General features: G+C 40.0%; 1 protein-coding gene across 1 annotated transcript in view; it reads right to left on the bottom strand.

Moving 5' to 3' along the window:
• The window catches only part of LOC111673172 (contactin associated protein family member 5), an 86,800-nt gene that overhangs the window by 58,325 nt on the left and 11,390 nt on the right, over positions 1 to 17,085 (bottom strand). The window contains exons 2-3 of the mRNA XM_023430849.2: positions 10,042 to 10,152; positions 8,188 to 8,381 (exon numbers count right to left, since the gene is read on the bottom strand). Of these exons, the coding sequence (XP_023286617.1) occupies positions 8,188 to 8,381; positions 10,042 to 10,152 (305 nt within the window). The remainder of the gene's footprint in view (positions 1 to 8,187; positions 8,382 to 10,041; positions 10,153 to 17,085) is intronic.

Genomic DNA, 17,085 nt, shown 5'->3' with positions numbered 1-17,085 from the left:
CAACACAGCCAGACAAGGCTGATAATTCAGCTTTTCTCGCAACAACAGAAACACAACGACCAGCGGCACAAATGACCGTCCGACGCTTGCGGAAGGCAGCAAAGCAGCGGCATCATTAAATAAGACCAGGATGCTGCTCCTTGCTAGATAATCAAGGCAACTGTGCGACTGTTAAGGCTGTTATTGTGATTTATGCCACCGCTTCCCCCATTCTGAGCCATTTACTGAGTGAAGCCTCGTGAAGCCTCGAGTCTTAAAAACGTGCAGAGGCCAGGCTAATTTATACATGCACGGTAATTCACAGGAGGGATTAACAAATGGCACTGGGGGCTTACACATTTGGTTGAGGAAAATGTATTACTGTAGCACTACAAACAGCGTTTAGAGCAAATGAAATAAGAGAAACATGTTGGCCTCGGAAAAACAAACTGAAAAACAAGGCATGTTTTTTTTTTCACAACACTGGGGTTTTTCTAAATGCTTTCAGCCAGAAAATCAAAATTGGGTGTTTTATTGGGAATCAGGCAGCTGAAAACATGTGTTTGTCACACAGTGTATGTGTTATACACTGCAGTAGAAGACTATTTCATTGATTATCAAATATTCATGAGCAAAAATCACAATTACAGTTCAGGAAAAGAATATCCTTACGAATTATCTATCAGTCAAAACCAGTTAAAATCTTGGATGATCTTCTCAATCAGGACTCTGTGGGTGTGGGTTGATCTGATTTGACTGACAGATCTGGAAACCTCAGCAATCAAGCCTCCGTCTGTCGTCAAATGTTGTTAAACTCGCTTCTTACAAAAACATGACATCACTTCTTTCCAGCGGAGCCCTGCGCTCTTCAAACCGCTGTAAAAAGCAATGACAAGAAGAGAAAAACAAAAGAAGAATCTGTAGTGAAACAAACCAAAACTGTTGTAACTCTGACAGAGAAATGTGCTCACGTACGACAACACTGCACATGATACGGGGGGAAAAAAAAAAAAGAGAGAAAAGAAAGTCTTTAGGTTCTTCAGGATTGACAAACACAGCTGTTGTTTTCTTTGAATAGGATAGTCTGCCAATCTGAAGCAAGGTAAACAAAATGTTGAGTGTTTGGTGAAGGCTTGGTTTACAGTTCATGAAGTCTGTGAGATCCGGTTTATCATCTGGATCTGCACCAAATGGTACAGAGTCACAGATGTCAACAACATTCATATGTCTGATTTTTTACATCAAGATCCAAACTTTGTTTCCTGAGGAACTGATGAACGCGTCGAAAAAAAATGCCCAATCTCGCAAAGTATAGGAAAGTGATTCGAAAGTCCTGGATCCAGCGCTTTGACTGGATCAGCACCAGTATTTAATGGGCCTCTTCCCTGGCACACGCTCCATCCATCCACCAAGTTTGGTGCAAATCGGTTCAGCACTTCTTGCGTAATCCGTCAGACAAACAGATAGACATAAGCATTACCTCCTTGGCTGAGGTAATCATTAACCCGTTCTTTCCACTTGAATTCCCATCTGAACTTCTGGAAAAACCTAATGAACCAAACGAGCTCTGATTGAGGCTGCAGAGAAGTCACTCTAACGATTCATTAGCTAACAATGCTCACACACGTCAGCATGACTCATTAGTATTCAAGAGAGATATCACTGCAAGAGCATACCGCTGAGGCCGTCCCGAGCTGTGACGTTTGTGTTTTTTTTCTTTCCCCCCCTTTGGAAAAACTTACAGCAGAACATCCTGTGTGTTCCAGCTGGGAGATGAGGCAAAGTCTCTGAATAAAGGGCCTGAGGGTGCAGAAGATTTTCCAGAGGGCCAGAGGACCAAGGTTGGTCCTTATCCGCATAAACAATCCCAACCCCACAGTGACTTCATTATTTCTATTTATGTTTCTGTCACTGCAGAACAGTTTCCCTCCCTGTTCATTAAGACTCTTTACTCTTCCTCTCCAGTGATGAGCTCCCTTGTGTCAGTTTTCCTTTATGTTGCATACAGCTCAGGCACATAAGTTTATTTTAATCAATTCACTGGGGGATAAATCCTGCTGCCGGCTATGAAGACGCTGCAGTGTGTTTCAGGAGGTCACTGGCCAGTTAAACAGCCTGAGGGTAGACACAGTGAAAACTACGAGTACATGACCTTGCCATGAGTGAAAATACTACTGAAGTCTCCAATCTCCTCTCGATCAGCCAGAAATCCCCTGACCAGGATCAACAACATCTTAGATATTTCTTCAATATCTCACCTATCTCATACTTCTAATGCTGTGTATTCTCTGCACTGGGGAACAATGCAGGCAACATGTTCAAATGACAACATATGACAATATTTACCATGTTCGCAGCCTCGGTTTAAGGTGTTAGTGTGCTAACATTTGCTAATTAGCAGGAGTAGGAAAGAACAGAAAAAACAAGACGTGGCACGAGCTGAGAAGTCTGTTGTACACATGCACACACTTGGATTTATTTTACAGGTTTACAAAAGATGATTTACAACTACAAACTATTTTGTAGAAGTTTTTGTAGTTTTTTTTTTATCCTTTACACACTCAAAATCTTTTTTATGCTGCGTTGCTCTGGAGATGGCAGTTAGTCGGTCAGCTGTCCAACCGCTTTGGTCCAAACTGAAAAATAGAAAATAAAATAATTGCGCCGCTAGTTGCCGGGCGACATGTAGATAGCGATATTTCCCCAGTGGCTAAAGGAGCTCAATTGATTTGCCGGTCCAGTCAGAGACACTGAGGGGAAATGACACCAAGTTGAATTATATTCGAAACTTTATAAAAGATTCGGGGCTTTTGAGAAAACAAACTCACTAAAATCACCTTAACCGATTCAACGATCTTTATACATGGCGACCAAATAGCTGTATGACATCACAAGCTGTATGACATCACAAGCGCTGGACCAATCTGAAGTGTTATTGTTATTGTGCTGTTAAAAGAAATGAAAATGAGTCCGTAGCGCTCGTTCAGAACCGTTTTCATCCTCGTTAGATCCCAATCTACCTGAACAGTTAACATGCAGGAAAATTAATGTTTAAAATTCCCCTGAAGGAGGAGACTTTGTTTCACACATTTATTCAAAGCTTCGTTTAGAAGAGATTTCTAAATAAGGCTTTCCAAGGATAACGATGTTAATCAGGCCCCCCTGCTAGAAAAATTCCTTTTCCCACCTATGAATATTTGCAAAGACCATACTGCTAAATTACCATGAAGCAGAATGAATATATTATACTGGCAATTAGATTAACGAGGGCTCTCACATTTTTTTTTTTTTTTTTTTAGAGAGTTTACTTTGAAAGTATCATCAAGTACGAGGCTAATTTTTCACATAAGGGAAGACGTTCAAGAGTGAGTCTTTATAAGTCAGTCATTCTTCGTGTTTGACAGCACATAAGGTGATTAGAGTCCACATTTCATCTCCTAAAAGCTTCCATAGACATAAATCATTTTTTGCAGATTTTCTCCTCCGACTTAATTAGGTTATTATCGGCTTGTAAAAGAGTGCCATCCTGTTGTTTCACATGTTCCTCTTGTACTTAATAAGGCTTTGCTCAGAACACTCCCACTGACAAGAACAGATGGTGACGTCAACACTGTTACTGAGGTCAGATTAAAAAAAAAAAAGAAACAGGGAAGTGAATCATATTTAATGTTTTAACAGATGTCAAAGCCTATATGTGATTTAATTTCCGTTTCTAGTGTTCTAATTTTTTTTTTCCGAGTGTCTTAATACCCAGTGGTGGAGCTTAAGGATGAAGACGACAGTGGGTAAGTAATTTCTTTAGATGACACTAAGTTGAGAGCAGGCTGACTATTTCTCTAAATCTCTGGTCTAACACCAACAACCAACATCATATTTAATGATCTGCTCAGAAGAATCAGTCATGCTCCCAGGAGGCAAAACATCTAGCGCCATCCTCAGGACAAAGATTATAATAAATTATACCATGTGTTTGTTTGTTCCATACTGTTTTGTTTTGAAAAATTGCAGCAGGCTAAGGGCATGCTAGCAGGAGTATTGACCCATAGCCCAGGTTTTTTATTTTTTTTATGGAGCTAATTTTTCTGTGGAGCTAATTTGGCTCAGCATTAGCTCAGAGTGGCTGTGAGCTAGCAGTCATATCAGCAGCTGCTGCTCTCTCATTAGTCCCCCCTCAGTTCAGTTTCTGACAGTGAGCTGTTACCTTTGAGCTTCACTTGTTAAAATGCCAGACGGATGTGGGTTAGTATCAGCCAAAGGTCTTGGTGAAAGCTGTAGTTAGTCAGCTCGGGTGTGAGCTTCATCGCAGAGATTGCAGACTAATTGGCTGCTATTCATCCTGCACCATCTTAACAAAAAAATAAAACAACCAACTCAAGTTCACATGTGCACGAGAGAGGACCTGGGGGGGGGGGTTGGTTTAAATTTTCTGTGTGAGTGTGCATTTAATACACATCAGCAAATACGTCAAGCATTACAACCAGTCACGCTGTACTGGCTGCACTGTGTGCCAAGTTTCAGAGGACACTGCCTGTTTTGACTGCTACGGTGCAGCACTGCGAGTGCGACATGAATCTCAATATTTGAAAGAAATTCAGCATCTTTCTTTTGTCTCTCTTATGAGTCAGTTACAAAGGGTGATGGCTGCAGGTCATGTTGGCAATATCGACACAAAATGCTTCATCTTCTCTCTGCACTGCCGCTTTTTTTTTTTTTCTTCTTCCTTTTTTCAGACATAATGATATGAGGTCTGACAGTGTGTGGAAGAAGCTGTGAGCCGTTTAACATGATCTTTCAAAAAATCAGTCACTGGATATAATGTCTCAGTGAACACCACATACATATTTCATTTCATCTTTGACATACTGTCAACTTATATTTATTTTTGGGGACTAATTTAAAATAGAGTTGTGTTATTTTTGTTTTTTGTTGACACGAATCAATCAACATTGGGTTTAAAATCTAAAATGACAAAAAATTACACATTAAAACCTCAGTTCAAGTGTTAGCGTACTATTTGTTGTTATATTCCAAACCTCCGCAATGAAGGAACTTTTCTTTTAGTTATCGTTACAGCCGCAGCTGTATTGTGCATATGCTAAGTAGGATGTGCGAATCCTGCATTGTGATTGGCTACAGCTACTGGCCACAACAAGTCCTCCAACCTGAACAACCAAACAGGTCGTTTTTGTCAACCCTCTGTTAACGTTAAGAAACTGTAACTGCGGGTCATAATAACCTGGCTGGTTTTCTCCAGGACAGTCCCTCCGTCCACAGATCAAGCTGAAGACATGTGGACCTATAGCGTACGAAGCCGCGGCCGGCCTCGTCACTCTCAGGGCGGCTGACGTACACCGAGCTCGCCGATGTACCTCACATGGTCTTTGAATTTTGTGAAGTTTGTAGTAGACTTTACGAATTAGAAGTGAGGTACTAGTGGACAATTAGGGGACTGGACCAGGGATGGATAAAGCTCACAGTGACATAGAAATACATCGGAAATTCTTTTGTTAGTTTGAGTGCGAACAGGGCCGCTGTTTGGCTGTTTTGTTTTCAGTGCAGAGGAGTTCTTCCCATTTTTATTTTTGTTTTAGAGAGTCTGGTTAAAAAAAAAAAAAAAGTCTTGTTTATCAAGAATCCTGTTCTTGTTATATTCGGTTCTTTGATTTAGCGGCACCTGTTTGCCCTGTTTCCCCTTTTAGTTACTCTCATTCATTGTTTGTATCAGTATTATTTCTCTCCTTCTTAATGAATAACTTTGCATTACCAATCACATCTGGGTCTATGTTGCTTCCCCTTCTCCCCAAAAACAAGCTGGATTCTACCTGTTATTCATTGTAATTTGCAATTTCTATTGAGCCTGACTGTTTTGACACATTTGCAAATTTAATCTAAAAACTGTTCATTTAATTGTTTAGGGAGTAAAGACATCAAAACCCTCTTAAATTCATTTTATGCTGCATGCTTGTAAGGCGGGGTCATTTTCTAAACTAGCTGGGGCACTGCAGCTTTTATTCTGCATTACTCTAACAGGGGTAAATAGCGTTATTGTCAGGAACTACTTTCTAACGCGGATGAATACACATTTGTCGTGTTAGTGACAGTAACGTCTCATAAAGGGCTTAAAGGAGGGAGGTTGTGACCTGGCTTCAACTTGGCTCAGAGTTCCTCATGTTTGATTTCAGCTCTAATTCCCACATTCCAGTGTGCTTTAGATAATGCATTTTTAAATGTGGAGGAACATCAATAATTCAAAACAACACGCAGCACTGGGAAGAATGTTCACCCTCAAATCTTTGCGCTCTTTTCATTTCAACACAAAGAAAGAAAAAAAAAAGCAGCAGTGACATGGCAGTGGGCAACTACACACTGTGCTAATTTTGCCTCCTGAGTAGAAAACACACCGAAAAACAATTTAATATCTTGTTAGGGAGCCTTTGACATTATTGGGGCAAACACAATTAAGAATTAATTACATGTGCCAACATGAGGCTATTTCCTTTAGACTTTAAATCGTTGCACAGGCTGACTTAACGTCTTGTGGCGTTGCATGAAGGATTAAAATAAAAGCGCTGGAATAATTGCATTGACACCAGATACTTCCCACACTTTGTAATGTGTCTGAAAGAGTGAGAGGATATGTTATCTGACACTGCGCTGCAATGTCATCAATAAATTGGTCCACCGAGCGCGGCGCATGAAAAACAGTTATCTCATGTGACAGATGGCAAAATCTAATTCTTACTGTCAGTGTTTATGATCTGAGTGTGACCACAAAAATCCTGCAAAAAATAAAAATAAAATAAAATAAAAAACTGCCATAAATACTAATACACCAGCGTCACAGCCCACTCAATATTATCCACTGACCTTGCTGTCTGTTGCACATTTTCAAATTAATAGTTCAACACCTCGGGAAATATACTTATTCACCTTCTTGCCGAGAATTGGACAAGAAGATTGATACGCTGGGGTTACTCTCATGTTAAATATGGAGCTACAGCCGGGGGGTGATTAGCCACTGGAAGCAGAGGGGGAACAGTTAGCAGTGGTTTGAGCAAAGAAATAGTCCCAAACGTTTCCTGTAAAAAAAACACAACTTGATGTTTTTACATTTTGGTTTGTTTATGGATGAAAAACAAAGTTATTTGGGCTCTTTAGAGGTTCTTCGAACAGAGAACAGCTCCTTGTTCTTGTGATGCTAATGTAATTTTTGTTAAGATTTATTGTGTACATTACCTCAGGTTTATCAAGAGAATTGGAATAATTGAAATAATGGTAACTACATTACAGAGACAGTAGATATATAATGGACTCTGTTCATTACATTACATCGTTCCCACATTATCCACTTTGCCTGTAAAGTTAGTGCTAGTAAAGATCGGTGGAGGGATACGACTGTAAGGCATTGAGATGATTTATTACGGTTGTCAGTGTTCAGTTGTCCTACCGTGGAAGCGGACATTGAAGTGGTTCAAGTTCAAGTGGTTCAATGTAGATTGATTCAGTAAGAACTAAGTCTACAGTTAATGCTAAGAGTAACCAGTGTTTACATTAAGCTAGGCTAATCAATTCAAAAGGCTGTAGCTCCATATATTCCACTTCATTCACTCACAATCTTGTCTTGTAACTCTCAAGCACAGAATATTCAACCATAAATTACGGTGGCCTACAAGGTCAAAGGCGCTGCAACGGCTTAAAACACTTCAGGAAAAATGAGCTGCAAATTCAGAAACAATGCAGATTCAGAAACACGTACGAAAATACAAAACAAATACGGTGCTGCAAGTGAAAAACAAGGTGCTGCAGGAAGACAAAGCAAATACAAACAGAGCAAACACGCTGCAAATAGAGAAACGATGGAAAAACAAACACACAAAACCCCGGACCTACAGCCGGACCTTCTGACCTAAAAAGGTTTGTGCTCTTTTTTACATTTGGCCATAGTTTGTACAATCTTATAAAAGAGCAACAGATAACGTAGCAAGCGTTAGCAACTCGTTTCTCCTTATGGAAATGTTTTGGGCCGTTGCAGCGTGTTGCGTTTGCAGTTGTCGGCGAGACAGCAAGAATAAACCTCAGACATTGTTTCTTCTACATCTGATCATTTCCACTCAAATCCAAATTGTTGATTTCCTCTCATGAGTGACATAAAACAAGAAATAATACAATAATCAATGCTGAAACGAAAGCATCCATGTGGTGACTCACCCCGACTCCGTCCTCATGCCTGTACTGTTTCCAGGTTCGGCCCGTGTCACTGTAGAGCAGCAGGTAACTGCTGACCCAGTCCCAGCTGTCATAACGTCCCTGTGTGGCGACAGCCGTCACCTCCATCTGCTCCCTGAGGTCCACCTGGAGCCAGGGCTCCTGGTCAGTCACCATGGGGGACCAGCCTCCTGCTCCTGAGGAAGAGCAGAGGGGATCCATCAAACATCGGTCCGGTCGATGCACAGTGGATTGTTGTGGTTTGTGCTCAGTCGGCACCGGGCTCAGATTGCAAAAAATGTATGAAGTCCTGATATGTACACAGGGAGTGTTTGTAAAAGGCTTCAAGGTGAAGTTACACTGCAGCTGCCACAGTGGAGGTCCTCACTTCTTGGAGAAAAACGGCTGTTTCACTTCTGAAATGTTTACAGCATCTACTAATGCACCTGCTGGAAATATGTTGATACTTTCCCCACTTTTCCAAAGATGATTACCTTGTTAGCATTCGCCAACTGTAGCTCTGATCAGGTTTTAATGGCATGTGTAGTCAGGCCAAAGCTCATGGGAGCTGTAGTTGTTGAGTGATATTTATTCAGCAGCAGTTCCTTTTTACTTGAGAGGCTACAAGTCGCACCCGAGGAGTGACTGAGCCGAGAGGGACTGGAGATGATGACAAGATAGTTTTCTGTGTCAAAGCAATCAGACTGTTTCCTTTCCCTTTTTAATAATATGACATTTGGAAATAGCCACAGTGAAGCAATTTTTTGCATCTGTCATTTATTAGTTCTTTATCGCCTGTAGCTGTTTGATTTGCTTATGGCAGTTGACTCCTCAGGCTGCTCTGGGGTGGGTCCAAGAGGGGCCAGAGCCCTTAGGACAACAACCCTAGACCCCTTTGTGGCCCTGCTATGCAGTCAATTTTCTCTGAGTTTTCTCATTTCCCCTTAGTCGCCATGACTCATTTTAAAAAGGTCCGAAATTTTACATTTTCCCTGTGTTTTATTTGAAACTTTTTTATCGATAAGAAGATATATTCGTGGTTTTAAGAATCAAAAACCATCTCAGTGTAGTTTTACATCTCCTCTCTCAGGCTTCTCTCTGGAGCTCTAGTAACAACAGGTCGGTGAGCCAATCAGAAGAGAGGAGGCTCTGAGCCTCTCTTCTGATTGGCTGACTGTTTTCTGAGTGAATAAATAATAATATAACAGATTTCAGGCAAACACACAGAGAAACTAAATCATGCAAGGTTGGATGGTGGGTCCAGGTTGGTGACTGCTTCGTTATGACATCACAAAGTTACAGAAGTCCTGACGGCTGGTTTTAAGGCTCAGTTTCTGAATACAGGCTGTGTGAATTTCTCTGTGGACTGAGGCTTTGATACTTTCACAGTATTAATATAGAAGCTAAACCTGATCTATAATCACACTACACATGGACACAAACCTTTATTCAATATGGGGCCTTTAATAAAAACATGAAATCAATTTCTTTGCTTTGTAACAGTTGCTGTATTTGTATAGCGTTTTGAAATGTAGTTGGAAACATATTTTCTTTCAGTCTGTGGGTAAACAGACAGCCATCTCTTCCTCATGTCTTTGAAACAGTGGAACAGTGTCCATCTGAGCTGCAGCCTGCGGCAAATGCAGCAAGTCCTCATACTTCACAGCTCATTTGTCATCGCCTTCAAAAACAATGACCATATGACCATTACGAAAATGGTTCAGATGAGCGCTCTCTGGTCTGCTGCCTCTCTTGTTAATGTTCATTAGTAACCGCTGGTACAGCAGATGGGTGGCGCACAACTGAAGCATTTAGAAATACTGAAATCCATGCAGCAGTACTGTCTGTTGTACTCACCATCTCTTCTGTTGAGCTTGGCATTGTAGGCAGCGTAACTGACCGAGGACTGAGAGGAGCTCTGAAAGGACGAATGGGGTAACGCTGATACAAGAGGACCATTGCAAGTATCTGTGAGAGAAAAACAAAAGGAAAAAATTCAGATGCCATTTAAATCATGTTCCATATAGTTCATATGATATATTTCAAATGCAAATCTGACAACATAAAGGGATGGTTCTGAAGAGATCTCGCTGCTCGCCACGCTCTGATTTATTCAGATGACAGTAATAATAGAAAATGAATCCTGGCGTAGTTAAACATGTTGGTTCAAAGTGCACCTTTACTTGTCGGTGGAGGAGTTTTAAAGCAAGAACTGGGGGAAAATAACAGGGCTGCCTCACTTATCCAGTTCTCAGATGCCTCAAACAGTCTATTAACCCATGCAGTGACCCTTGAAAACCACACAGAAAAACGCCATGACTGCTTTTGTGTGTATGTGTGCGTTCTTTTTAATCCTGCAGTGTGAGATTACATCACGTCCAACAGGCAGGAGCAGATTAAGAGTCCAGTGATCTAAAGCCGTCAGCCTCATCTTCCTCTGACCGGCCCTGCCTGCCATAAAAGTAGTGAATCACACAACAACATCCTCTTCTGCTTTTGTGGCTGCACTTGAGTCCAAAGCTGCATTAAGGCCTGTATCTGGGAACGTAATGAAAACTGGCACCAGCCTGATTACAATTATCCCTGTACTCTCTCCATCAGCGTGCAGTTCGCTCTTTCGAGTGTGAGAGGCTTTTTGTTTTTGGATGCCATTCTAGTTTGAGTTCAGATGGATTCTGAGCACATCTGGAGTGGCAATTGGCCATCCATCTGGCCGACAAGAGCACAGCAGAACTGACAGCATGAGCTCGTTCTCCTTTTGGGCGTCCCTGTGAATTTCGACTGACCTGATTTGACTGCTCTCAGATCGCTTGCCAAGAGATTCTTCTAATCCTGATTTCAAGTGTGACTAAAGTGGATCAAGCTGTTTTGTCCAAGACTCAAATTATGGCTGAGCTGCAGTGCAGTTGCAGATGTTCATTGGGGAAATGAGAACGTTGGCATGGCATCTTAACGCACCACTACAAGAACTGGGGTTATTATGCAAGCACAGCACTTTTAATCTGTCAAAAGTCTTCCAGATCCTACTTCTGATCCTTTAGGGATCAAAAGTAGGATCATTCTTCTCATCTGCCTTTCAATCTGTATCCGTCCATCCTTTCTTGAACGATTCATCTCCAGCTGAAGAGCTGACAAAACCTCTCTGATGTGAACTTACACCTCAAAAGCGTCTTCAATTGCTTTGCTTCTACGCTCGACACCACCGCATACAACAAATGAGACCCTGACATCTTAGAAAAAAACAAAACAAAAGCAAGGCTAAACAAACCGACAATATTTTTGACGGTGTAACACATGTTCTCAAATTGACAGGTGAACCATGAATCTCTGGCAGGTGTGTGAGCGCAGAGCAAGGTTCTCCATGTGCAAAATGTGCATCTTACAGACTGTGTTGTTGTTTACAGTCTCGGTCTGGAGCCAAGCGCCACGGCTGTCAGTCAGGAAGGCTCATTTGTCTGCAAAGTCTCATGGGCTTGAAACTAATAGCCAAATGAACCCCGGACGAGCATCTGAACACACGTACATGACTGCTAGCTGAGAGGGATCATTAATCTCTCTTGAAATCATACGTTAAGTACATCTTGACTGCACATCCAACTGCTAGGATGATGTTTGTTTTTTTTCCAGAGCAAAAGAAGTGGCGTGTTGACACTTCTCTTATCCCACAAAAAGACCCAAATCAACAATGTGTTTGTCAGTTTGTCATATCATTATCACTTTCTGACATCGCCTACACTCTTTGTGGCCCTCGGCTGATTGGTTGCTCCTGAAGAGGTGAGGTGAAGTCATTTCCAAACACAGCTGGGCACTTTAGTTTTTTAGCAAATGTTACTCTGACAAGAGTAAGTAGTGTGTTTGTTGTGGACTATTTTCAGCTGCTGATTTATAGACATTTGGTGCTCTAGTGAGTATTTACAGCACTAGAACCAGGGTTCGAATTATGGGGGGGCGGGTTGGGGGAATCTGATCCCGCTGATTAATTTGAACACCCCTGCCAAAAGAGGTAAAAACAACAGTTCATGGGGTTGAAACGTTTATATATCCTTCTTATCTGTAATCGTAATATTACAATATATTTCATATATTCGTACCTGGAAGAATCTTTTACTACGATTCCTCTGCTGCGGGTAACGCAGCTGAGAGGAGGGTGGGGGCTTTCTCAGGCTGTAGTTCTAATTTTACAAATGTTTGTGGCAAATGAAGCTGCAGTCTGCACATAGAAAACTTTCCTTTTAGCTTGTTCATGACAGTTCACTATTAGCTTAATGCTTAGCGCTTGTGTAAAACTTACTTTACTGTAACTGTAACTTACAGCAAATGTTAGCAATATTAGCCTTAAGTTACAGATTAGCTAACGTTAGCTAGTCTAACTTTAGCCTTAAATTACACTTTAGCTAGATAATGTTTGCTAGTTTCCAAATTACGCCTTAAATTACAGTTTAGCTAACTAATGTTACCTTTCATTCCTAGTGTTAGCTTGGCATTTCATTACCAATATAAAATAACATGCGATCTAATTTATTAAATACTGGTGCTCAGTCATGAGCAGTGAGGCGATAGAGGATTAGTTGTTGTAGAGACATGTTTTAACATCAATATGGAGTTTAGTATTTAATATTAATAGTCTTTTGCATGGCTGTGGTGATTTAGCTAGTCTTCTGCCTTTTGGATATTAGCCTTTTAAGTAGCGCCCCTCTGTTTTCACTCAGGAACTCAGTAGTTTTACGTGGTTGGGTAATAGAACAATAATAAAATACATCTGTACTGAAGGGTAAGTACTTACATCAGCAGTGGTGGAAAGTATTTAAGTACATTTACTGTAAGTACTGTACTTAAATACAATTTTGAGGTACTTGTACCTGGGTATTTCCATTTTATGCCACTTTAAACTTCAACTACATTTCAGAGGGAAATATTTTACTCTTATATTCTTTCTTCTTCACTATATTTATTTGACAGTTTTTGTTAAACAAACAACGAACTGTGTGGTGGATCAACTGAAAATAAACTACAGTGCCTGTATTTACTATAAAGACAGAGCAACACTGGAGTCCTTTGACACAGAGGAAGCTACAGCACATCACACTTGGTTACACATACAGTAGCCTACCTGTGTGTAGGATCAATTCTTTGTTAGCTTTGGTCTTTTCACAGGATTTATTGGCAATAAAAAACACAGAATATTGCCAACCTTATCCTTTAATGCTTTATTTTTTCCAATATCCTTGCACTATTTACTATCCTTTCATTTTGAAAAATAAAAGATGTCCTCCTCTTAACCATTCATCCTACTAAATTAATGACTGCACACAGGTGTAGATTCAGGATTAGCTTTTCTCTCTGCGTTTTGTCCTCTTAGATGTTCATCATTTAATCAAAATGGTCGACGTATTCACACAAATAGGTCTTTTGAATTCAAGAACATCACCGCCTGAAGAGTGAAACAGAAACGCTGCCTGGCTACAGGTTTCGTTTTAAGGTGAGATAACATGAGGTCCTTGAAACCACCCACCCTTCGTCAGCTACACATCACATTCAGTGGAATCGACTGAGCCATACTGTATATGCAGCCCTTTTTTCCCCCAATGCTCTCCTTTGCTCATTAGCAAGCCCACCTTAACCTGAGTGCACAAAACAGATGCTGCTCCACAAAGAAATCAATTATCACAACAAAGTGCCTTTTGTACCACACATGGGATGGATATTTTAAGCTCTGGTAGCAGAGGCATTATTGCACCTGAAAATGACTACACGCCCCAAATCAAATAAACATGGCTCACCAGATATGAGGAAGCCTGAGTTTCCTCTTGGATATCGAGTCTCAGGAAATGTATAAACAGTTGGATATGAAAAAATGCCAAAGGGATTTTCGTAAAAATAGAACATGCAACAGAGATAGGCGAAGGGTAGAGCCGTGTGGAGCAGGGTTCTCAATCTGACCTGATCCTCTTCACTGGGTGGATCAAACCCATGTAATTAAAAAATAGTTAGAGTGCAACTCACATACATGGCTTAAAGGGGCATTTGGTGCTCCCCACATCTGACTGAGCTCTCCCACAGACCAACTGTGACAAGGACTTCAAGACATTTCAGAGGGAAATACTAAACAGTTTAACGTATCTGGAGAGCAGACGGCTGGAGCTACTGGTTACTTTGTACATTCTATGTAATTTATAAAACAGAATATATAATTTATATATTTATTAAAATCAAAATATATTCAAAAAATAGTGTGTGTGTAGTGTGTTTTGATTGATTAGCTACACTACACACAAAAGCATCAACATATGTAGTTTTAGGCAATGTAATGGGGAGTTTGGCCTGAGGTCAAAGTAGCTAATTACTGCAGGAAATTAATTACATAGCAGCACATCAAAAGGACACAGCCGAGGCTACTGCTAGTCGACAGAATGAAAATACTTATGCATAAAATGCACGTTGACCACCCAAGTAACACTCATCCATATGCGTCACATCCAAACAGCTGCAACACCATTTCAACCAAACAATGACACTATCACATCCACTGTAGAAAGCACCACATGAGTCAGCCCAGCGATAATAATATCCAACATCACTGCATTAAAATATGACAACACATACAAGGCTGAAGGAATGACAATAATAAAGACAATAATTCAACCTTATCTTTGGATGTTAAGTTCAACTTGTTTTCATGCTGCATTCTTCTTAAACGTTAGAGAAACAGAGGTCACAAGAGTTCAACAGTCAAGCTCAACCAATCAGGACTCATTTAAATATGATATTTACACCTTTTAAATATGATACTTAAACCTTTAAATATGATATTTATACCTTTTAAATATGATATGAAACCTTATGCTGTATGTTTGTTTGTCAGCGAGAGAGAGAACAGGATTTTTCTTTTTAAGCTTACACTACATTTTTTTTGGAAAATGTGCATTTGTTTTCCTACATTTACACTGCATTATATGTTTTCTCATTGCGTAAATAAACCTATTATCTAAGCTTTTCTTGTTTGTTAGTTCACATTTCATTTTTAACAAATTAAGTCATGCGGACAAAATTGGCCATTTGACAAAGTGGGCGGGACACGTCCCCAGCGTCTCCGGTGTAAATGACACGTATGATTACACGTAAAAATAGTTAAAACTATCTCCACTTTGACCAAACACATCAGAAAGATGCTGTTCATTCATTAATAGTAGTACAATATACAATAATATCTCTGGGATCCATTCTGCATAAGGAATAATATTACATTTGATGTTTTATAACTGGCTGTTAATGGACTATCTTTTACAATGTGGTATTAATATTTTTGCTTACATAAAAGATTTGAATACCACCTCCGCTGATAACCCCTGATATTCTTACAGGGTTATAGGGTTTAAATAACTTAATTACCTCTACCTTTACAGAACAAGTTCTTCCTGTTTTTTTCTGAACTTTTGTCAAAAGTACAAGAAAAAAATGTGAAATTAAATTCTGAATAATTCAATAATAATTCAATAATGGATCTCTGAAAGCTTAAAAATGTCTGTCCTTGCACATTTAGTCCTCCATCACCAAAGAGTTGAAAGAACAGTTGGTGTCTGTGAAGGAAACTTCAAACCAGTATCATATAAAAAAAAAAAAAAGGCCATTAGAGAGAAATTATTAAAAGCAGGAAATTTGTCACTATCTATTCTCCAACTCTGAGGTTTTTTCAACCGTTTCTTCACTTTGATCTATGAGATCTTCAGTATAATGCTTTGATTTTATTCTCTCATAACAGAAGATAAAAAACTTAAAAATAAAAAAATAAAAAATACACAAACGTTCTGCTGTGGCGCAATAAAACCATTAGAAACATACGTATAGCACCTTTAAAAGTGCGGTAAACCCCCTCAAGAACACAGGCAGACTGTGAAGGGTGCATAAGTTCAGTCAACACAGACCACAGCGTCAATAATATCAAAGGGTACAGAGATAGTATCTGGTAACAGAGCGGCCTCAGACCTCTGTGTGGTACCGATAAAGATTCATATGATACCTCGCGTGGCCTAGCAGGCTTTGGGGGCTCAGTGACCTCTGCTCGGCGATAGCCCGAGTCGAGCCGAGGTATTGGCTGACAATTAGTACCAAATGCTGGGTTGAATTCAAGGAAGCACACGTCAATATGAATGATTGAGAAACACTGCCCGGTTTACTGTAGCACTTCATTTCTCTGAACGCTGCATATAATCTAAAGGGACCTATAAGCATTTACAGGCAGCCGGCAGGATGTTTTGCTGGGCTATCGACAGCTTTAGTGATTATACACATCTCATCTGCCAAACATGAATTATTCAGCCCTCATTCAAGAATGTAGTGAAACAGGATTTGTGATAATTTTCCTTTGGCTTATAGGATTTGTGGGAGCATTTTACCCAACATCTCGGTAAAGACGAGGTAATAATGGAATAATATCTCGTTAAAAATGGGGCTAATAATGGGCAGCAATGAGCACAGCTTTGGTAATTACAAAGGTAGTAGCTATTAGGGACTAATATCCCGGTGCTAACGTTGATGATAAATTAACTTAATTAATTGACAGGGCAATATTGGGGCGGATGTTTGACAATAAACTAACTCTTTAACTGTGTTTATTGCATGATTTGATTGTTCATGCCTCCGTCCAAAAGTGAGCCATCTGCTTTTAAGTGGCCTTAAACTCAAACAAGGTTTAACTGGTTTAATCATATCAATCCAGCATCATCTTATTATAAAGATAGCTATAAAAGCACCATTTACCTTCAAGTAAAAAAAGATCCAATATTGCTTTTATAGCTTAACTCTAGTTCGAGACTGGAGGAAAATATCTTCGGAGGGAATAGTTCTCATGAAGTATAAGATAAGTTTTCTTAAATGGCAGTTTTGTCTAGGAGGAATGGTTCA

This window comes from Seriola lalandi, unplaced genomic scaffold (genome assembly GCF_002814215.2).
Source record: "Seriola lalandi dorsalis isolate HSWRI2012SDOR001 ecotype SW California unplaced genomic scaffold, Sedor1 jcf7180002054912, whole genome shotgun sequence".
Lineage (NCBI taxonomy): Eukaryota > Metazoa > Chordata > Actinopteri > Carangiformes > Carangidae > Seriola > Seriola lalandi.
The sequence above is the reverse complement of the archived record's forward strand: the minus strand, read 5'-3'. Positions and strand labels throughout refer to the sequence as shown.